Source organism: Carcharhinus amblyrhynchos, chromosome 7 (genome assembly GCF_965287045.1).
Source record: "Carcharhinus amblyrhynchos chromosome 7, sCarAmb.v2.hapA, whole genome shotgun sequence".
Lineage (NCBI taxonomy): Eukaryota > Metazoa > Chordata > Chondrichthyes > Carcharhiniformes > Carcharhinidae > Carcharhinus > Carcharhinus amblyrhynchos.
In genome coordinates this window covers 7173726-7196670 of record NC_137330.1, presented here as the reverse complement: position 1 = coordinate 7196670, position 22945 = coordinate 7173726, and the positions used below count along the sequence as shown (strand labels likewise).

At 39.9% G+C, this 22945-nt stretch overlaps 1 protein-coding gene across 2 annotated transcripts in view; it reads left to right on the top strand.

Moving 5' to 3' along the window:
- Window positions 1-22945, top strand: part of disc1 (DISC1 scaffold protein) — a 101639-nt gene that overhangs the window by 13193 nt on the left and 65501 nt on the right. For both annotated transcript variants that reach the window (XM_080191867.1, XM_080191866.1), the window contains exons 2-5: window positions 13121-14025; window positions 17446-17515; window positions 18471-18609; window positions 20465-20582. In XM_080191867.1, coding sequence (XP_080047993.1) covers window positions 13121-14025; window positions 17446-17515; window positions 18471-18609; window positions 20465-20582 — 1232 coding nt within the window. The remainder of the gene's footprint in view (window positions 1-13120; window positions 14026-17445; window positions 17516-18470; window positions 18610-20464; window positions 20583-22945) is intronic.

The window sequence follows — 22945 nt, the reverse complement described above, 5'->3', positions numbered from 1 at the left end:
ATGGCTAATCTCACACTAAGACCATTTTCCTGCCTTCTCTCTATAACTATCATTTTCCTACAGATTTTAAAACCTATTGATCTCAGCCTTGAAAATGTTCAAGTCTTGGTCTCCACAGCTTCCTGAGGTAAAGAATTCAAAGATTCACCACCTCATTGTTCCTCATATGAACAGTTCCTCCATACCCAGGATCATCCTAGTAAACCTTCTTTCTACTGCTTCCAATTATGAAATATCTTTCCTAACATAAGGGAACCAAAACTGTGCACAGTATTCTATATGTGGTCTCACTTGTATCTTGTACAGTTGCAGAAACACCTCTTTACTTTTGTATGCAGCCCTCTTGAAATAAAACTGGCATTATATTTGTCTTTTGATGATAATATGCTGTCTGATTTTTAAGGGGACTGCTCTATTCAGCAGGCAGTCAGTGTGTCTGGAAAATTTAGCTCAGACTCGATAATTGCACATTTTAGCCATGTAGGTTTTGCTAAGATAGAGCTAATGGATTTTTGTTTACAACAAAAGGTCCGCTATGGCTGTTGATTAAAGGAATAATACATGGGTTCAGAATTGGCAGTGTTGTGATGATGTGGTTAATGGGAGGAATTAGGAAGTAGCAGAGAAAAACAGCTTTTCGGTTCTGGCTGGGAATTGCTTGAAGGCAGAAGTTTTCTGCAAGCTGCTAACAATCATTTTTTTCTCAAACTGTTTACATTCGTTATAGCAAGTGTATTTATGAGTGCTAATTATTTCAAGTGGCACTGTAAGTCTATAAGAGGAATAATCTTGTTTATTTGGAACTGAAACTGATAAGTTAGAAATTAAAGTTTCCTTTCATTTTAAAATATTGTTCAACTGTTAACAGTGAAGCTGCTTCATTTGTTAGTTATAGTTAAACTGTGTTATTAAATTGAGTTTGTTTTACTGTGGAAGATCTTTAATTTGTCAGTAGAATTACTCCTGGAGAAATGCATCCTATCTTCACATTTATGCCAAAATCTTTGCATTTATGCCAAAATAGAAAATTTGTTGGGGTTTAGTGTGCCTTCGTAATGCACCATGGAGGTCTGGTCGAGTACCCTAGCCCTTCCCTCTTGCCTGCTGCACCTGTATTTGAGCTTTCTGGGTTTTATGAACAAGTTCCCCCAAATCGCTTTGTACTGCATCTTTGGCAATCTTTCGTCATTTAAATAAGAATTATTCATTCTTCCAAAATTAATAATCTCTCTTTTTCCCCACTTTGAATTCTGTTTGCCAATTTTCTGCCCCCTCATTTAACCTGCTAACATCTCTTTTATCCTCCTCATAATCTGCCTTCCTTCCCACCTTTGTATCATTCGCAAATTTGGCCACCCTACACTCTGTTCCTTCGTCCAAATCATTAACATAAATCTCTGTGGCACGCCACTGGTTACTGCCCTTCAATGTCGGAAAAAGCTGTCCCCCCCACCCCCCCCGCCCAATTTATCACTACTCGGCGTTCCCTGTTAGCTAGCCAATCCTCTAGCCATGCCAGAATATTACCTCCAACACTATAAGCTCCTATTCTTGCATTGTAGCCTTTAGATAAATTTTGATGAGGTCTTTTGAAACTCCAAAAATACAATATTAATTAGTTCCCTTCTATCTACTCTGGCTGATAGCTTATCAAAAAACTCCAGCACATTTGTTAGACATGATTTCCCTTTCATGAAACCATGCTGACTCTGCTTGATCAGTTATGACTTTCCAAATGCAGTGCTATTCTATCCTCAATAATTGTTTCTAATGCTTTTCCAATAGCTGAAGTTACACAAACCTACAGGCCAGTTAGTCTATTTTACCCCCTTCCCTTTTTGAACAAGGGTATCATATTGGCAATTCTCCAATCCATCAGCACAGTTCCTGAAACTAAGGATTTTTGGAAAATGACTGCCAACATGTCCACAATCTCTGTAGCTATCTTTTTTAGAAATTTGGGTGCAAGGAACATGTCAGCTTTAACTCCATTAGTTTGCCTCAAACTAATTCTCTGCTGATGGTGGCTGTATTTAATCCTCTCCTGTATTTTTTCTATTTCTGGGATGCTTACAGTTTTCTCTACAGTAAAGATTGATGCAAAATATCTATTTAACTCCACTGTCATTTCTTTGTTCCCCATAATTACTTCCCCAGTTTCATTCTGTAAGAGGCCAATAGTTTTACTTCCCTCTTCCTTTTAATGGACTTAAAAAAAAAAGCTCTTTGGTCTTTTTATATTTCTCAGCAGCTTGCTCTCAATTTATTTTCTCCTTCCTGATTTTTTTTTAAGATTGTCTTCGCTGCATTCTGAATCTATCCCACTCTTCTGAGCTATCCTTAACCATTGCCAGATTATATGCTTCTGCTTTCAACTTAATATTCTCCTCAGCTTCTTTAGTTACATAGGGTCATGAATGAAGTCCAGTCCGTCATGCAAGCCAGCCTCCCATCTGTTTACTCTGTCTATATTTCCTGCTGCCTTGGGAAAGTAGCCAGCGTAATCAAGGACTCATGCACCTCAGGCATACACTCTTTCGTTGCCTTCTTTACATGTATGTTTAAAATTCACAACTTGTAAAATTACACTTGGCACATCAGATGTACAAGTTTTGAGTATCTTTCCAAATATTATACAAAGTTCAAAGACATCCCAATGCAGTCTACTTTTTTATACTGTGTATTTACAAGCACTCATCACAGTGGATGACATTAGAAAAAAGATGCAAAAATCTGACGCCATGTCCCTACCGACTCAAGCTTCTTCGCTGCTGCCATCAGACTTTTGAATGGCGCTACCTCATATTAAGTTGATCTTTCTTTACAGTCTAACTATGATTGTAACACTACATCCTGTACCCTCTCCTTCTCTATGTATGGTATGCTTTGTCTGTATAGTGTGCAAGAATACACTGTATACTAATACATGTGACAATAATAATTCAAATCAAATTAGTTATCCATGGTAAGTTCTTCCTCTCCTTACAAAGTTTTTCCTTCTCATTGGGATATATTTTGCTTAGAGTCATGAAATTATCTTCCTAAATGTCTGTCACTCCTCATCTATTGTTTTACCTACTGATCTATATGATCAGTCCACTTTGGCCAATTCCATCCTCATGCCTTTGCAAATTTCCCTTCTTTAAGCGTAACACTGATATTTCAGTCCCACTTTTCTCATATTCCAGCTGAATGCTAAATTGAAGCTATTAGAAGGGTTTTCCGACGAGGTGGCAAATATACTGAGGAAACCAATTTTACAGTATAAAGGTAAAACTTTATTAAAAACCAGTGATCAATGGGTAGAGATTATTGATGGTCTCAGGTACTCAATGCTTGGACCCCTCGAATAAGCTCTAATGTTATCAGTAAGAAAAAAGACAGTTTACATTTTCTTAATCTGATTCTCTGCCTTACATTAGCATAAAAATAATTTCGTTTAATATTAATACATCATTATAAATCTCTGTCAGACAATTCAGCCAATTGCTTAGTACTTTCCAGCATAATGGTTTCTTATTTGCCTGGATGTTATCCCCACTCTAGCTTGATTATTTCCCTTGTTGTCTGGATGCAGCTGATCCTGCCTCAAATCCTTTTCCTGTGCCATTTCCCCACAGCTCTTTATTCCTCAATCTTATCAAATATTTATCCACCTTCATTTTAAATACTTATAATGATCCAACCTCCATCGCCCTTTTGGACAGAGAATTCCAGAGATTCATGATCCATTACGAGAAGAAATTGCTGCACAACTCAGTTTTAAATGACCAGCCCTTATCTTGTACCTATGTCCCCTTGTTCAAGACTTTCCCACAAATGAAAACATCTCACCACTTACTCTTAACAAGCTCCCTCAGGATCTTATATATTTGAATAAGGTCATCCCTCACTCTTCTAAACTCCAAGGAACATAGACGAGGCTTTTTAGTCTCTCTTGATAGGACAACCCTCTTATCCTAGGACTTAACCTAGTGAATCTCCTTTGGACTACCTCCAATGTCACAATATCCTTTCTTAGGTAAGGGGACCAAAACTGTATGCAGTATTCCAGGTGGGGCCTCATGAACACCCTATCCAATTTCAATAAAACCTCCCTATTTTTAAACTCCAACCCTTTTGCAATAAAGCCCAAAATATCATTTGCCTCTGAACTGCTTGTTGGATCTGCCTACTAGCTTTTTGTGGTTCATGCACTAGAACACCTAGCTCCTTCTGTACTTCACTCACCTGCAGTTCTTCCCCATTTGGATAATCTGACTTTTGATTCCTCCTACCAAAGTACATGACTTGGACTTTTTTTGCCCAGTCATCCAATCGATCTGTATCCCATTGCATAATCACATAATCTTCATCACAACATGCCTTTCCACCTATTTTCATATCATTGGTACATTTGGAAACTTTGCATTCTGTTCCCTCCTCCAAGTCATTAATATAAATAGTGAACAATTGTGGGCCAAGAACTGATGCAGTACTCTACTAGTTATGCCTTTCCACCCTGAAAAGGACCCATTTATTCCAACCCTGGTTTTTGAGACAGCCAGTTTTCAATCCATGCCCCCGTAATGGCTATCAGATCATGCCCATTTAGCTCTATACATGCCATAAGTTTATTTATCTATTTTTTGTGCTACTTACATTAAAACACAGAACTCTCAATTCTGTTTTCCTACCACCTCTTTTCACACTAAGCCCATCACTAGGGACAATAGAGCCAATGTGATTATCTTTTGGCTTTAACATCCATTTGCAGCTACTCTCCCTACCCACTGCCATACTGTTACGGGGTTCATGGTCACTGGTGACCTCCATCCTAATCTCCTGGGCAGCCTCAGGCATTGTTTGGGTGGGTCCCAATTTTCGCACACCATGTTGTACCAGACGTGCTTTGGACTGCGTGTTTTCCTGCAGGTGTTGTGGAGAATCGGGAGTGGGTGAAGTGTCCAGTTGGGCCTTTAGCTGTGTCCTATTAGCAGGAAGCAAGCCAGTTTCATTCCAGACTTCAGCAGGTTTCCTGATCTGTCATGGTGAATATCCATCGAAGAACCTGTGGGAAATTCACGATGGTGTAACAGCAGTTTTTGGACTCTTGCCAAATCACTCCCCCGTGCCTGCTATTGAACCCACCAGCGGGGCTGTGGGAGAATTCTGTCCCATGGTTTACATCCGGAGCAGCAGTCAGAATGGAGACATAGCTGGACACGAAAACTCAATTTACATTGTGAAGTTGTGTAACAACATTTTTTTTGATGTGGATAGTTCTGATGAAAAATCATTGACCTGAAATGTTAACTTTGTTTCTCTCTCCACAGATGCTGCCTGACTTGCTGAATATTTCAGTTTTTACTTCAAATTTCCAAAATGTGAAATATTTTGCTTTCAAATTAATAGAAAATATAAGTCATAGTTATAAATGGAAAGTAGAACGAAAACTATAGAAGGAAGTCCAAAGTTAAAGTATTGTGGTGGGATAAAGTTCGTTAGGTAGGGTGAAGTCAGTTTGGAGTATCAGTCAACTGATATCCAAGTTTAGAGACAGATTTGAGTCCAGAAGCTAGTTAAGGGGTATATTTTCAGTTGACACATTTCTGTAGGTGTTTCCATAAGATTAAGGTTGAAGATTGGTTGGTAAGCAGGACTGTTTGTGGGTTTGATAAATGATGACATAGCTAGAGGTTACTTAAAATTCAGAAGTAGTAAGAAAGTGGATTTCAGCCCAGAAGAGTAAATATTTGGCCGGGAAGCACACTGTAGCATCATAAAACAGGATAGTCATAAGCTTAGCAAACACAACAGCACTGCAGGATGAACTGAATGTTACAAAAAGTTACCTTAAAATTTAAGTATCTAAATATAGTGTCAGTCACAGCAAGTAAGTTGTCTAGTGGAATTGTGTAGTCATGAGGTTCAGGGAAATCCTGAAATATGAAAGCTATGTGATGAAATGTGATCACTGATGAAAACAAAGCGCAGATATCGTCAGGTGATGGAAAGTGGAATGTTAACTTTCCTCAACCTGTCCTCATAAGGCATGCTCCCCAATCCAGGCAACATCCTTGTAAATCTCCTCTGCACCCTTTCAATGGCTTCCACATCCTTCCTGTAATGAGGTGACCAAAACTGAGAACAATACTCCAAGTGGGGTCTGACCAGGGTCCTATATAGCTGCAACATTATCTCTCTACTCCTAAACTCAATTCCTCGATTGATGAAGGCTAGTACACCATATGCGATCTTAACCACAGCTTCAACCTGCGCAGCTGCTTTGAGCATCCTATGAACTCGGACCCCAAGATCCTTCTGATCTTGCACACTGCCAAGAGTCCTACCATTAATATTGTATTCTGCCATCCTATTTGACCTGCCAAAATGAAACTCTTCACACTTATCTGGGTTGAACTCCATCTGCCACTTCTCCGCCCAGTCTTGCATCCTATTCAGTGTCTCATTGCAACTTCTGACATCCCTCCACACTATCCACCACACCTCCAACCTTTGTGTTATCAGCGAACTTACCAACCCATCCCTCCACTTCCTCATCCAGGTCATTTATAAAAATCACAAAGAGTAAGGGCCCCAGAACAGATCCCTGCAGCACTCCACTAGCAACTGACCTCCATGCAGAATATGACCCGTCTATAACCACTCTTTGCCTTTTGTGGGCAATACTGTTCTTGATCCACAAAGTAATGTCCCCTTGGATCCTATGCCTCCTCTCTCAGTAAGTCTTGCATGGGGCATCTTATCAAATGACTTCCTGAAGTCCATATATACTACGTCCACTGCTCTTCCTTCATCTCTGTGTTTAGTCACGTTTTCAAAAATCAGGCTCATAAGGCATGATCTGCCTTTGACAAGTCATGCTGATAATTCTTAATCGTATTATACCTCTCCAAATGTTCGTAAATCCTGTCTCTCAGGATCTTCTCTGTCACCTTACCAACCGAGGTTAGACTCACTGGTCTATAATTTCCAGGGCTATTTCTACTCCCTTTCTTGAATAAAAGAACAACATCCGCAAACCTCCGGAACCCCTTCTGTCTCCATTTATGATGCAACGATCATCGCCAGAGGCTCAGCAATCTCCTCCCTTGCCTCCCACAGTAGCCTGGGGTACATCCCATCCGGCCCTGGCGATTTATCTAACTTGATGCTTTTCAAAAGCTGCAATGTTTTCTCTTTTTTAATATCTACATGCTAAAGATTTTCAGTTGCTGCAAGCCTGCACTACTTGTCACTTGAAGAGTAGTTTTTCTTTAAAACACTTCCTCCTTAATTAAAACTTCTTGGTTTCAATGTCTTCATTCAAGTAATTTGGTTTTGTTGTTGTTGCTCTACTATGGTTGAAGCGTCAGGCGGGAAGAGAAAATCAAATTTGATTCTCAACTTGCTCTTTAAAAACAATATTGCCAATGAGTTTTGGGTTGTTAGATGGGCTGTGTTTCTGTAGGAGGTGAGAAAGTTGTTTACTGTTTTGACTCACAGTCCTTCATCCTTTGATTCTTAATGGCATTCAATACTGTACCAATCTTTTTGCCAACCTATTGGTGGAAGGATGATAAAGTACAGTTCTGATATGTTATACGCCATGGTTTCTGAGTTCTGTTATGAACTGAGCTCTGTTATCATGAACTAATTGCTCCAGTCTACCAAATCGTGCAACTACTTTGACTAGTTGTTTGATTCTTTTCATAAGTAACCTACTTCATCATCGTGATTTTGGGCCATTTGGAATCTACGTTCACTTGGACAAGAAACATATATGTATATCCCTTAATTGGTCCAGCAAGGTCAATATGGACTCTTTTGCCACAGTTGTCTCAGCCAACCCCATGGGTAAAGTAGCCGAACAGGTGGAATATTTTGTACTCTAACACAAGACTGACACTGTCTATACTTTCTTCAATCTGAGAGTTTGGTCCTGGCCACTAGAAATAACTTCTTGTGAGTTCTTTATACATAGTTTTAGATATCCTTCATGAAGTTGATCCAGTTATGAAGCTGGGCTAGCGCTTAATATAAAAAAGGATAGCAAGAGTTTTTATAAATATATAAAAAGGAAGAGGCTGGCTAGGGTGAACGTTGGTCCCTTAGAGGATGAGAAAGGGGACCTAGTGGTAGGGGATGGGGATATGGCTAAGGTCTTGAATAACTTTTTTGTTTCTGTCTTCACGGAGGAGGACGTGAATAATTTGCCGGGTGTTAGCGATGGAAAGGTGGTAGGACTGGAGGGTCTTAATGACATTACTGTTACTAGAGAGGTGGTGCGCGACAGACTGGAGGGGCTGATTGTGGACAAGTCCCCAGGACCGGATGGAATGCATCCGAGGGTTCTGAAAGAAATGGCGGAGGTTATAGTGGATGCCTTGGTGGTTATTTTCCAGACGTCGCTGGATTCCGGGGAAGTGCCGGAAGATTGGAAAACGGCTAATGTTACGCCGTTGTTTAAGAAGGGTGCCAGGCAAAAGGCGGGGAATTACAGGCCGGTTAGTTTAACGTCTGTGGTAGGTAAAATGTTAGAATCCGTCATTAAGGAGGAAATTGCGAGGCATCTTGAAGGGAATTGCTTGATAGGGCAGACGCAACACGGTTTCATTAAAGGGAAGTCGTGTCTGACAAATTTACTGGAGTTCTATGAGGATGTGTCTAGGGCGGTGGATAGAGGAGAGCCGGTGGATGTGGTCTTTCTGGATTTTCAGAAGGCGTTTGACAAGGTACCTCACAAGAGGTTACTGCAGAAGGTCAGAGGACATGGAGTTGGGGGTAGGGTGTTAGCGTGGATAGAGGATTGGTTGTCAAATAGGAGGCAGAGAGTGGGGGTCAATGGGTGCTATTCGGATTGGCGGTTGGTGACTAGTGGGGTGCCCCAGGGGTCGGTGCTGGGGCCTCAGCTATTTACCATTTATATAGATGATCTGGAGGAGGGAACCGAGTGTAGGGTGTCGAAATTTGCTGATGACACCAAGATTGGGGGAAAGGCAAATTGTGCGGAGGGTGTGGAGAGTCTGCAGAAGGATCTAGATAGGCTGGGCGAATGGGCCAGGAAATGGCAAATGGAATTTAATGTTGGCAAGTGTGAGGTGGTCCACTTTGGTAGGAAGAATGGTAGGAAGGACTATTGCTTACGTGGCGAAAAACTGCAGCAGGCGACGGTGCAGAGGGACCTCGGGGTCCTTGTGCATGAGTCGCAAAAACCCAGCCTGCAGGTGCAGCAGGTGGTCAGGAAGGCGAATGGGATGCTGGCCTTCATAGCGAGGGGGATTGAATATAAAAGTAGGGAGGTCTTGCTGCAGCTGTATAGGGCATTGGTGAGGCCGCAGCTGGAGTACTGTGTGCAGTTTTGGGCGCCGCACCTGCGCAAGGATATTTTGGCCTTGGAGGGAGTGCAGAGGAGGTTTACTAGGCTGATACCGGAGTTGAGGGGGTTGAGCTATGAGGAGAGGCTGAATAAACTAGGCTTGTACTCGTTAGAGTTTAGAAGAATGAGGGGAGATCACATTGACACGTATAAGATGATGAATGGGATGGATAGGATAGAGGTGGAGAGACTCTTCCCGCTCAAAAAAGACAGTAGGACTAGGGGGCACAGCCTCAAGATAAAGGGGGGGCGGTTTAGAACGGAGTTGAGGAGGAACTTCTTCACTCAAAGGGTGGTGAATATCTGGAATTCTCTGCCCGTTGAAGTGGTGGAGGCTGCCTCGCTAAATATTTTTAAGAAGCGGGTTGATGGGTTTTTGATAAGAGAGGGGATTAAGGGTTATGGGGAGAGGGCGGGAAAGTGGAACTGAGCCACGACAGATCAGCCATGATCTTATTGAATGGCGGGGCAGGCTCGAAGGGCCAGATGGCCTACTCCTGCTCCTATTTCTTATGTTCTTATGTTCTTATATGACTCCACAAGCATGGAACAATGATTACTCTAACCCTCCAAAGCACTACTCCATTTAGTATCATTAATTCAAGTTCCTATGTTCAGTATGGCTTGAATGCTGGATTCTTCCTGTGTTTATCCAGTGGGATTCTTTTCAAGATCATGTCTATAACTTTCCCCATCATCTGACCTGACCTCCTGCATCTTTGCACTTGAGAAACAATACTAGGCACACTATCAACCTGAGAAAAGTACAAAGTGTTCTTCTGTGATTTGGCTTTGTCCTGAATGGTAGGTATGATAGTGCATTGGCATTTACATGTTGCTCAGATCTTCTGCATTTAATCTTGTAATGATGTACTAATAAAATGACTTGCAGCTAGAGATTATATTCCTTTATACTGTTCAAAGGTCATTGTTAAAGGCCTGTGGTCTGTTAGCAAGGTTAAATTTCTATCATATAGATTGTGATGAAATCCCTTGATTCGTCAGGTGACAAAGGGACAAACCACGAAAGCTTGTGAGTTTACTATCAAATAAATCGGTTGGACTTAAACCTGGTGTTGTCAGACTTCTTACTGTGTTTACCCCAGTCCAATGCCGGCATCTCCACATCATGACTACTATCGATGTACAGGGGATACAGGAGTACACTCAATACGGAAACTAAGAGGGCAAAAAGGAGGCGTGAGGTGGCTTTGGCTGAGAGGATTAAGGTGAATTCAAAGGGATTCTTTACGTATATTGAAGGAAAGAGAATAATTAGAGAGTAGGACCCGTTAAGGACCAAAGTGGACGTGTGTGGAACCGTGGGAGATGGTCAGGGTTTTCAATGAATACTCCTCCTCTGTGTTTACTGTGGAGAAACACATGAAGACTTGGAACCTGGGAAAGTTAGTGGTGATATATTGGGGACAGTTCACGTTACAGTAGAGGAGGTGATGAACGTATTAAAATGTATGAAGGTGGATACATCTCCTGTCCCTGACCAAGTAAATCCAAGAACACTGCATAACTCTAGAGAAGAAATTGCGGGTGCCCTGACTGAGAGATATTTGCATCATCATTAACCACAGGTGAGATACCAGAAGACTAGACGGTAGCAAATGTTGCGCCTTTGTTTAAGAAGGGCTGCAAAGAAAAACCTGGGAATTATAGACTGGTAAGCCTAACATGTGTGGTGGGTAAGTTACTAGAGTGGATTGGGAGGAATAAGATATACATGCATTTGGAAAGTCAGGGTTTGATTAGTAGTCAGCGTGGCTTTGTGCAAGGGAGATCATGCCTTACAAATTTGTTAGAGTTCTTTGAAGTGATCAGGAAGGTTATTGAGGACAGGGCGGTAGACGTAGTCTGTATGGACTTCAGTAAGGCCTTTGATAAAGTTCCACGTGGTAGGTTCTGCTTTGGAAGGTTAGCTCACATTCAATCCAGGAAGAGATGGAAAATTGGATATAGAATTGGCCTGATGGTAGGAAGCATGTCGGACTGGAGGCCTATGACTAGCGGTGTGCCTCGGGTCAGTGCTGTTTGCTATCTATATCAACTATTTGGATGAGCGTACAAGGCTTGACCAACAAGTTTGCAGATGACATTAAAATAAGTGGTATTGTAGACAGTGAGGAAAGTTATCAAAAATTGCAGCAAGATCTTGATCAATTAGGGAAGTGGGCTGAGAAATGGCAAATGAAGTTCAAAGCAGGTAAGTATGAGGTGTTGCATTTTGGAAAATCAAATCAAGATAGGATTTCACGGTGAATGGTAGGACCTTGGGGAGTATTGTGGAATAGAGAGACCTTGGAGTTCAGGTACACGGTTTTCTAAAGGTGGAGTCACAGGTAGATAGCGCAGTAAGAAGACTTGGCATGCTGGCCTTCATCAGTCAGGGCATTGAGTATAACAGTTGGGAAGTTATGTTGCAGTTGTACAGGACATTGGTGAGACTGCATCTGGAGTATTGTGTTCAGTTTTTGTCGTCATGCTATCGGGAAGATGTTATTAAACTAGAGACAGTGCAGAAGAGATTTACAAGGATGTTGCCAGGACTCAAGGGACTGAGTTATAGGGAGAGATTGGACTGGCTAGGATTTCTTTCTTTGCAGGTCTGAGGGGTGATCTTATAGAAGTGTATTAGATCATGAGAGGTATGGATAGGGTGAATGCACGCAATCTTTATACCAAGGTTGGGGGAATTGAGAACGAGAAGGCATAGATTTAAGTTTAGAGGGAACAGAATTAATGGGAACCTGAAGAGCAACCTTTTTACACGGAGGTTGGTATGTATGGAATGAGCTGCCGGAGGAAGTCGTTCAGGCAGGGACACTGACAACGTTTAAAAGACGTACGTGGACAGATACATGCGTAGGAAAGGGTTAGGGGTATATGAGACAAATGCAGGTAAGTGGGGTTAGCTTGGATGGGCATTTGGTTGGCATGGACTCATTTGAGCTGAAGGGCCAGTCTCTGTGCTGTAGATTCTATGATCCTATGGTCTGGAGTGCTTTTAATGGAATTTTAAAATTAATGTACACCCTTAGCAAAGGCTAAGAAACCTGTTTCCAATGGCCAGATTTACTGCACTTCAATCAATGGTGGAATGGTCTCCTGAAAATCGATCCTTGATTTGAGGCCCAGGTCTAAATTATTTCTTCTGACTTTTTTTTACTGGAAAACTGCAATCGTTCCCAATTTTGTCTTTTACTGTCATATACTACAGTGGTCAGCTCGCTTTAGCAGCACAGACAAAAGAATGAAAAATTGTCGCGCTGTGAGTGACTTGCACAGTTTGTGGAGCTCTATTAGATAGATGTTGCTTTCTTATGTTCCAGGATGGAGTAGAGGGAAAATCTCCCAAAAGCCTCTGATGTCACCACATAATCATGTAACACACTACACAGATGCATTGATTTACAATAATCAACAGTCAATAAGAAAATCTAAGAAAATAAAAATTAAACATGGAGGACAGAAGTAAACTATATGCAATTCACATAACTTGTATCAGTAATGCTTGTAGTTTACACAATCTGGTCACATGGTTTAGTTTCTGTAAATTACGTGTATTTTTGTGTACAAATATTGTTAGAACACTTTCTAGCAATCAAATTAAGACACAGTTTATAGAGATTATGTTCTTTATCTTGTTTATGGTCAATGTTAATATTAATTGGAAAGTAAATTTGAGAGCAGTTACTCAACTAGCGATCTGAATTAATTTACTATAATTATGCTCACTTTTTGTTTCAGATAATTGTACTTCAATACTGACTGGACTCAGTTCTTGCAAAAAGAAACTTCCAAAGAAACCAGGGTACATGAGGAATGTTGTTGAACAACACCATCCTCTTGTTGCTGTCCACTTTGTATCACAACATGTCGAAAATGAAAGAAAGACTTGTACTGACTTGTCATCTTATAATGAACTGGAGGGATACTGCTTAAACCGTCTTAAGCATCAAAGGGAAGACAAAAGTACAGTTTTAAATTACTTAGCGACTGAAAATCCAACAGTTGCAGCATTTCAGCCAAATACGATGTCAGAAAGCATTTTGTGTTCTGATTCTAACCGTCAGTGGACTGATGATTATGATGGGTCCTGTTACACTGAAATTAATACTCGCCCCAAGGACTTGCCAACAGGCTGTCTACTGAAGCAGGGTGCTGGCCCCACACTGTGTGTAAAGGAAAAGGGTATTGATGTAAGCAAGCCACAAGCTGTTACTAGTCCAAATAAACAAGTGGATGATGAAAAATTGCCAAGACTGCAGCCTTGGGACATAGATGAAGAAGTAAATTCAGCTAATGCCTTCATTTCCAGCTTCAGTTTCATACAAGTGTCATTAAATTGTAATAGTGTTAATGCTGATGGTAAAGAACTGCAGCAGAATGGATTTGTTTCAACTTTACAGCTTCCCCAGGCTGAACCACATTTGAGACAGAAGGACAGGCCTCAGGATTATGACACAGGCTCACTAGATGCAGACTTTCCATTTCTGTGTTCAGCTGATTCTTCTGATTACTCTTCTGGTTCATCTGTAACTTCAGGATATGAGAGTATCAACTCTGCCTTTGACCAGAAATGTAATTCTTTATTAGGGAAGTATGAACCGATTCTTCAGGATTGTCTGCTTGAAAACAGAATGACGTTAAAGGTCAGTGTTATTGGAGTACTCTGAATTGGTAATGTTCAACATTGCACGTTCCATGATATCATAACTGCAATGTATCTGAAGCAAAATTTACTTAGACTGTTGTATCAGTTTTTAAAATACATCCTTGGGATGTGGGCATCACTGGCTAGGCCAGAATTTATTGCCCATCCCTAATTGCTCTTGAATTCAACAATGTTCTTCCCTTCAGAAAGTAAAAATATTTTTACAACTCTTCCTTCACTTATAATGGTATCTTCTGAGAATTTTCTAAATCTTTTGAAACTGTTTGCCAAGTCTATCTGCTCTAATAAAATTTTTAGTTTGTCTAAGGAAAATATGGTCATAGATTATTAATGTTAATCGGTAGGTGTAAAAATATTGTTTCGAGTCGTGAAATCAATATTCAAAAATTGAGTGAGTGACTGTGAGTCATTTACTCACAACCCTATAGTTGAACTGTATCCATTTTATACCATCTATCTGGGGGGGAAAAAAGTTACTCTGGGGCTGAGTTCTTGCAATGATTTTTGTTATGACTGTTCTGTTGCTTGTTAAATTAATTTTGTATTACATTTTGAGATTCATTTTGATACAGTTTGTCACATCCTTCAAAATGTTTCATTGGAGGTGAATTGCACTTCTATTTATTTTTGGTCTGAAACACTTAAGGAGCTGTTGAATATTATTGTTACTATTCCGATCCCAGATGATACTACTGGACAAGTCGAATCTCAGGGTGGAACCCAACTTGATAGATCCAAGTTTTTTTTAATAAATGTGTGGGAGGCAGCTACTGAACAGAATCAGGGGATCAACTGATGAACTTTTAACAAAAATAAACATTTACTGAACAAGCAAAGATTAACTACAATACGCATTTCCTTCACCCCAACTATATTTTTACAGATATATATAGATTTGTAAGGATAACACTAGTTACAGAATCTTTCTTGTATTCTGATATTTACAATAAGTACACAGTCCACGTAAACCAATTGGCAAAATGTGATCAGATGCCACCCAAATGACGTCTATGGATTTTTCATCAATTTTCCCTAAATGCTTGTCAAACTATGAACCAACTGGTCTTACTGGAACTCTGTCTTCTGCACAAGGGTTTCCAATCTCCACTCTTGAAGAACATGCCTTGAAATATTCTCCCTAATGACGCTTTCTCCCTGGACACCTCTAGGTTTCAACTTTTCCTTCTCGTATTCCTCTGGATTGTCACATGCATTCAAGCTACCACACAATTTGTCAGATACCCAGCCATTCCAACAGAATATCACTGCTTCACAGGCCGTATTAAGGTGTCACCAACCTTTCAGTTACCTTCTCACAAGCTAATGTTCCCAGGTCTGCACCTTGCGGCCTTGTTTTAAACTTGGAGCCTCTCTGCTCCTCATTCTCAACTTTACTGAACAGAACCTTTTTCCTGCCAGATTCTTGTTCTTTGTTTCTTGACTTCATAATTTTCATGTTCTTGTGCTCCATTCCCTGGTTTCTGGGGCATTTCCTTAGTTTGAGATCTGCTTTCTGCAGTCTTTCTTCTTGTTCCCTGTTCCAGAGCAAAGAAAAGAAAGAAGAACATTACAGCACAGTAACAGACCCTTTGGCCCTTCAAGTCAAAGAAGATTCTGTGAAAAGCTTCTTGCTTCTAGGTTACATTCTTTGCACTGAACTCATTCTGCTTTTTGCTCCCCTGTGGTCTCTATGTTAATATGTAACAATCCAGTTTTTATACCCTGTGTTTGCTTTAGGATCGTAAAGCTTCGTTACAGTGCAGGCATCTAAATGAGCCACAGACTTGAAGGCAACTTTTAAAAGTGAAATTAAAAATTAAAGCTATATGTTACGCCCAACACACACAAATACAAACGTAACACAATTAAGTTATGAAGGTTAATTTATGCATGTGTAGAAATAGAGCTGGTGGCAAACTCTAAAGAACTTACTAGGTTGTTATGTGAAAAGTAAAATTAGAGTCATAGAGATATACAGCGCTGAAACAGGCCCTTCGACCCAACTTGTCCATGCTGACCAGGGCTCCTAAACTGAACTAGTCCCATTTGCCTGCACTTGGTCCATATCCCTCTAAACCTTTACAATCCATGTACCTGTCCGATTATCTTTTAAATGTTGTAAATTGTACCTGCCTCTACCACCTTTGCCGATCGAGATGATTGTATGTGGGGACACTGTTGTTTATTGTATTAGCTGATTACATGCAAGCATGACTTTTTGAGGTCTTTAATATATACGTGGCCAATTTTGAACTTTATCGATAGTTTTCCCCAAGTAATCAATTCATCTTTACATTTCTGGCCATGCTAGGAAGAAATAATTTCTTGGCAATTTGTTTATCTCATGATTGTCTAATTTATTTTCAAACTAAATTATGAATATTACATTCCCTTCTGACCTTCTATTTGTTAAAGTGCTATTTTTGATTGCCTTACAAAAGTGAATGTTAACTTGGAATATAATATCTTAATGTCATTCCACTGAAGTGCACTCAGTGGACATGTATTTTGGTTTAAGCTGGCTCCTCAATCTTTAGTCAATGCCAACTCTTCATTCCTAAATAAATTTGAAAATTATGCATTCTTCCCATTTTTGATATCCAGTTACATTGTCATCTCTTTTAAAGCGGAATTTGCCAGTATCATGTTCGTCCTATTATTGTATCTAATTTTGATTGTTCCAGACTGCGCTCTGCAAAAAGCGCAAACCAGCTCCAAATCGGATAGAAAATTAAACAGCAACGTGGGCATGTGACAGGGATTACTCCAGTAAAGATATAGTAGTTGAACACTACCTTGTGCTGATTCATATCGCTGTGAAACTGATACTGTGCAATTTCTTGGAGGCATAGTGAAGGCACTTTACATACCAGTGTGGTGTGGCTGACCTCCCAACAGATACAGTGGGGTAAAATCTGTGCAGAACCACATTATCTGAATTGACTCTTCCACCCTGTAAGTAGATCTGACACTGATGTCGTGGGAATCTTACAGACTGTTCTGCATGACACCTTCATGAGGAGAAAAGCCAAGTTGTTCATCGTGTCTAGCCGATGTAGATGACATCTAACAGCAGCTAGTTAAAGAAAGAATTTTTAGTCTTTGCGCAACATGTAAGAAATAATAAATGTGTTTTTAAAATACATATTAAGGAGTTTGAACACTATGCATGTAGTTGGATAAGAAGTAAGTGTATTGGCCCCAGGAAATGGAGTCTTCACAAATAGTACCTTTGCTATAAATGATCTGCAGAGGCCCATACAGGTTGACTTTTGATCCTGGTGAATTTCACCATTGTCCAAAGAATTGAGTTTGGAAATGTTCAAATGTGCCTGTATGTTGTGTTTTAAATGTGGTTCTGTTTTAATTTATACACCTTTTCTGTTTTAATCTGTAGCTTCAATCTTTGATCCTAAAGCTAAAGAAACTTCAGCAGAAGGCTGTACAAGAAGACAATTATGAAAAAGGTGAACCCTTGTTGAATTTTGTCACAATTATTAATTGCATTATTCCAAAATGTTATATAAGTCAGGAAATTGTGTTCCTTTTGAGAATACAAGCTGAATTTCCTCATGCATTGGACTGAAACATTCAGTGTCCTATTGTGTTCATGTACAAAAGGTCTGTGAATATGATGGTGAAATGGGATAAGGGCCTTTTCATTTGCTCATGGGTTATGGGCCTTGCTGGCAAAGCCAATATTTGTTGCCTATCTTTTAAGAATAATTAAGGGTCAACCATGTTACTGTGGACCTGGAATCACATGTAGGCCAGCCAGGTAAACATGACACGTTTTCTTCCCTAAAGTACTTTAGTGAATCAGAAGGTATTTTAATGACAGTTGGCAATAGTTTCATGGTCACTATTACCAAGAATAGCATTTCGTACCATATTTTTAAAAAAAACTCAATTGAATTTATTAATTAAATTTAAATTTCACAAACTGCTGCTGTTTGAACCCATGACCTGATAGCATTCTCCTGGGCCTCCCGATGACTAGTCAAGTGACATTACCACTATGCCACCATCTCCCTGGATGCCCCATAAGGCAAATTGAAGATTTTAGCCTCCAATGAGTGGAGTTGGGACTTTCTGTTTATCTACTGGTTCAGTACATCTAGGCTACAGCTGGTAGTCTTGCGTTTCCAATATTGCACTGAATTATCTATTTAGCTTTAGATGTATTTTCTGCAAAATTCACTGTTCTAATGGTGAAATATATTTCATTAACCATTTTAGCATAAATTAAAATGTCTTTGGAACTTTGCTGTGCAGATATATTTAGTGTCATTCTGACAGAATTGTGCAGTGGATCAACTTTACTTTGCAGTCTCATTTTTCATGCAAATAAATTTAGTTTTCATTTCTGAAGAATAAACATTGTCTCAACAGTTTTTAATTTGTAATTTGATTTTGTTGTAGTTGACAAGCTCAGCAAGAAATTAGCAGAGTTAAAAAGAGAAAAGAGTTCCTTAAAGTTCCAGCTGCCTTCCTACCATCCTTGTATTGCACGATTTCTGCAAGAAGCTAAAATTCAAGCACAAGCTGCTGAGCAGCATAAGTATGTATATTATTCTATTATCTGACTAGGAATACAACTGAAAAGAAAAGCCTGTGTATGTAAAGGAAATGTTGATAGATTTTTATATAAATTTAAAGAAGATATTAATTATACTAGGAATGTCTTAAATTGTTTGTTTTTATATATATGTATTGTTGCCATTATTGGAACATAAAGGGTGGGCATTCCATCTCTTCTGGATTTCTCTAGTGACAGCAGCTATAAATGGTGTCTCTGAATTCCAAAGTATTGTAATCTGTAGGATATGCTGACCTTTGCCATTTCTAACCAGTATCTGGGATTTAAAACAGATGCACTGAAGTCTGTGCATGTCCTGAGGTTAGAAAACACACAAATCAGGTTAGCACCACTATTTTTGCTGTCAGTGATTGGGACCGTAAATGCACCTTAACAGGCACTTAGGTTTAAACTTCATGTGGTCTTTGAGGCTGTTTAATATGCACCAAAGCAGTCCATAAAAACAACAAGCTTAGAGACTCATGGTTTAGTTGAAGACTGATGTGGAGATGCCGGCATTGGACTGGGGTAAACACAGTAAGAAGTCTCACAACACCAGGTTAAAGTCCAACAGGTTTATTTGGTAGCAAATGCCACTAGCTTTCAGGGCTTTGCCCCTTTGTCAGGTGAGTGGGGAGCTCTGATCACGAACAGGGCATATGAAGTGCCATTATATGCCCAGAACTCCCCACTCACCTGACGAAGGGGCAAAGCCTGAAAGGTAGTGGTGTTTGCTACCAAATAAACCTGTTGGACTTTAACCTGGTGTTGTGAAACTTCATATGTAGTTAAAGATTGCCAGGTTCTGAGAGAGAGCTGAATAAAAAAAAATTTTATAGGACATCTTAAAGTGCTAAACAATCAATGAAATAATTCTGAAGTAAAAACAGGAAATACTGCAAGTAGTCAGCAGATCTGACTCTGTGAAGAAAGTAACAAAGTTAATCTTTCAGATTTGTGACCTTTCACCAGCACATTTTTTGTCTACTGCTCAAGTGCAATCACTTATATAACGCAGGAAACACAGCAGCCAGCAAGATCCCAGAATCTGGTGTAAAAATTGGATAATTTGTTTTAAACTGTTGGTTGAGGGACAGATATTGGTTAACTCCCCTGTTTTTTCAAAATTATGAAATAGGGTCTTTTGCATCTCCTTGAAAGCATAGACTCATTAGAATTACTCAAGTTTTTTGTAATCATAGTGTAGATGTGTTGGTGGAACCTTAGCTGTGGGTACATGAAAATTCACTTACATTTTAATTGTTGCCCTGTACTTTGATTTCAGTTTCTTTCCAAGTTTTAGTGGATCTTGTTCAACCCACAAGTTTGACCATTCAGCCAACAAAGTTTTGGCAATAGCCTTCTATTTTTATTTCAGTTTCTTATTCGTATTTGCCGTGTTTCATTTTTGTGAATCAAGATGTTTGTAAAGAGCTTTTCTTAATGCTGTTGTTTCATTGGTGGGTAAAATCTTAAATTAACAAAATCTGTTGACATCAGTTTACAATATAAGACCATTAATATAGATGGTAAGTTTAAAATTTTCATGTGATCTACTGATGCCAAGTTACACATCAGGCATGAAAATAAAAAGCTTGGACTTTCCTGCTTTAGTTCACTTACCTTATCTTATTGAAGTGTTTTTAAGATTCTGACAAGCTTCATAAGTGAAACCTGCCAAAACTGTGTCACAGGCACCAAATAAAGTAATTAGTCAACAGCTGACAATATTAGTTCCTGAATAGAAATTCTAACAAAGAAGCTTTTGGATTTTGGATATACCAGTGTTTCAGTGCAAAAAATATATGACAGTACTTGTAACTTTTTGTATTTTCAGCAATACAGGTAGTTTACGGCAAGGTATAGAAGATAAATATTCAGATTCAAATCCTAATAATCAACATTTGTCATGGTTGAGGAGAAAGCAACTTATTCTAGACAGACAACAATTACAGGTATGTGATGAATTGTACGCACTTTTTTATATATTATATATATATCCTTTTTAATTTGAATATTATCATGGACAAAATTACAGCTAATGAGTTGGTCCCTGTGGAGCATCTTTGAAATTTAAATTTATGAAAAGGCCATAGACATTTGTGATATAATTTAACAAATTAAAATAATTTGTCAAAATTGTGAGTCTGTACTTTCTATCTGTGAAATAAAAGCAACAACTTGTATTCATATAGCCTTTATTCTAACAAAATAACCTTGGGTATTTTACAGGAACTAATATAGGTTGGTAACCTTGGGGTTGTTGAGTGAATTGGACTTAGTGTGAGTTAGGGTACAGACAGTAGAGTTTTGGGTGACCTTGGGTGGAAGATGGGAGGCTGGTCACTGGACCATTAGAATAGCCATGTCTAGTGGTAACAAAGGTGTAAAGGTTTCAGCAGGTGATGAGCTGAAGCAGGGACAGAATGTTAGAGGTGATAGTAGGGAGTCTTAGTCACAATGGATATGTCTTTTGAAGCTTATCCTGGTCAGAGATGACACTAACATTGTGAAAAGTTTAGTTCACATAGTTGCTTGGGGAGAGGGATAGAGCTGGTGGCTAAGGAACAGATTTGTGACATGAATCAAAGGCCAATGGCTTCAATGTTCCCAGTATTTAGCCCAAGGAAATTCCTGCTCAAAAAGTACCCAGTGTTGGATGAGCAGTATGACAAATTTGATGTGATGGAGGGGTTGAGAGAGAGATGCTGGGGAAGTACAGCTGAGTGTCGTCAGTGTACATGGAGAACCACTATTTTTGCTATAAATGACCTCTGCAACATGTCTGGGAGTTTGTATGATAAGATCAGAGAATTCAATGCATGGTTCAAAGATTGGGTTTTGATTCCTAAGACACTGGATCAATACTGGGGCAAGTGGAAACTTCTGTTGGGATGGCGCTACACTGTCCTGAAAAATCATACAACTACGACGCCAGAGAGGGCTTTAAATATTTGGGGAACGGTTCATTTGAGGGGAGATTTGGAAAGTTAATGAGAAAGGACAAGTTAATAATGTCAGTTAATTATACAGTTAACAGTGACCAGAGAGTGACAGGAAGGGACTGAGCATACAAAGTGACAAAGTTCACTGCACAATATTCAGCACCATTCACGACGACTCATGTACTGAAGCAGTCCATGTCGAAATGCAGCAAGACTTGGACACTATCTAAACTTGGATTGATAAGTGGCATGAAACATTTGCACCATGTGATTGCCAGGCAATGACCATCTCCAACAAGAGATCTAATTATTGTGACATTCAATGGCATCATCATCACTGAATTTTTTAAAATTCATTTTACAGGATGTGGGCATCACTGGCGAGACCAGCATTTATTGCCCATCCTTAGTTGCCCTTGAGAAAGGGGTGCTGAACTGCCTTCTTGAACTGCTGCAGTCCCTAAAGTTAGGAAGCGAGTTCCAGGACTTCGTTCCAGCTTCAATGAAAGAAGGCAGTATATTTCCATCAGGATGATGAGTGACTTGGAGGGGAGCCTCCAGGTAGTGGTGTTCCCAACTATGTTGCTCTTGTCCTAGGTGATAATGGTCTTGGGTTTGTAAGTGCTGTCTGAAGAACCTTGGTGAGTTTCTGGCCTACATCTTGTGGATGGTAAACATGGCTACCAGTGTTGGCCATGAGGGATTGAATGTTTGCGGAAGGGGTACCAATGAAATGGGCTGCTTTGTCCTGCATGGTGTTATGCTTCTTGAGTGTTGTTGGAGCTGCACTCATTCAGGCAAGTGGAGAGTGTTCCATTACACTCTGACTTGATGCCTAGAAGATGGTGGACAGGCTTTGGGTAGTCAGGAGATGAGTTATACACGGCAGGATTCCAAACCTTTGACCTATTCTGGTAGCCACAATATTTATATAGTTAGTCCAGTTCTGTTTCTGGTCAATGATAACCCCCAGGATGTTGTTAGTTAGGGAATTGAGTGATGGTAATGCCAGTGAATGTCAAGGGGTGATGGTTAGGTCCTCGCTTGTTGGAGATGGTCATTACCTGGCATTTGTGTGGCGCAAATGTTACTTGCCACTTGTCAGCCCAAGCCTGGATATTGCCCAGGTCTTGCTGTGTTTGGATATGGGCAGCTAAGGAATCACAAATGATATTGAATATTGTGCAATCATCTGCAAATATCCCCACTTCTGACCTTATGATGGAAGGAAGGTCGTTGATGAAGCAGCTGAAGGTTGGGACACCACCCTGAGGACCTCCTGCAGTAATGTCCAAGAGCTAAGTTGATTGACCTCCAATTACCAAATTCCTTTGTGCTAGGTATGACTCCTACCAGTGGAGGGTTTTCCCCTT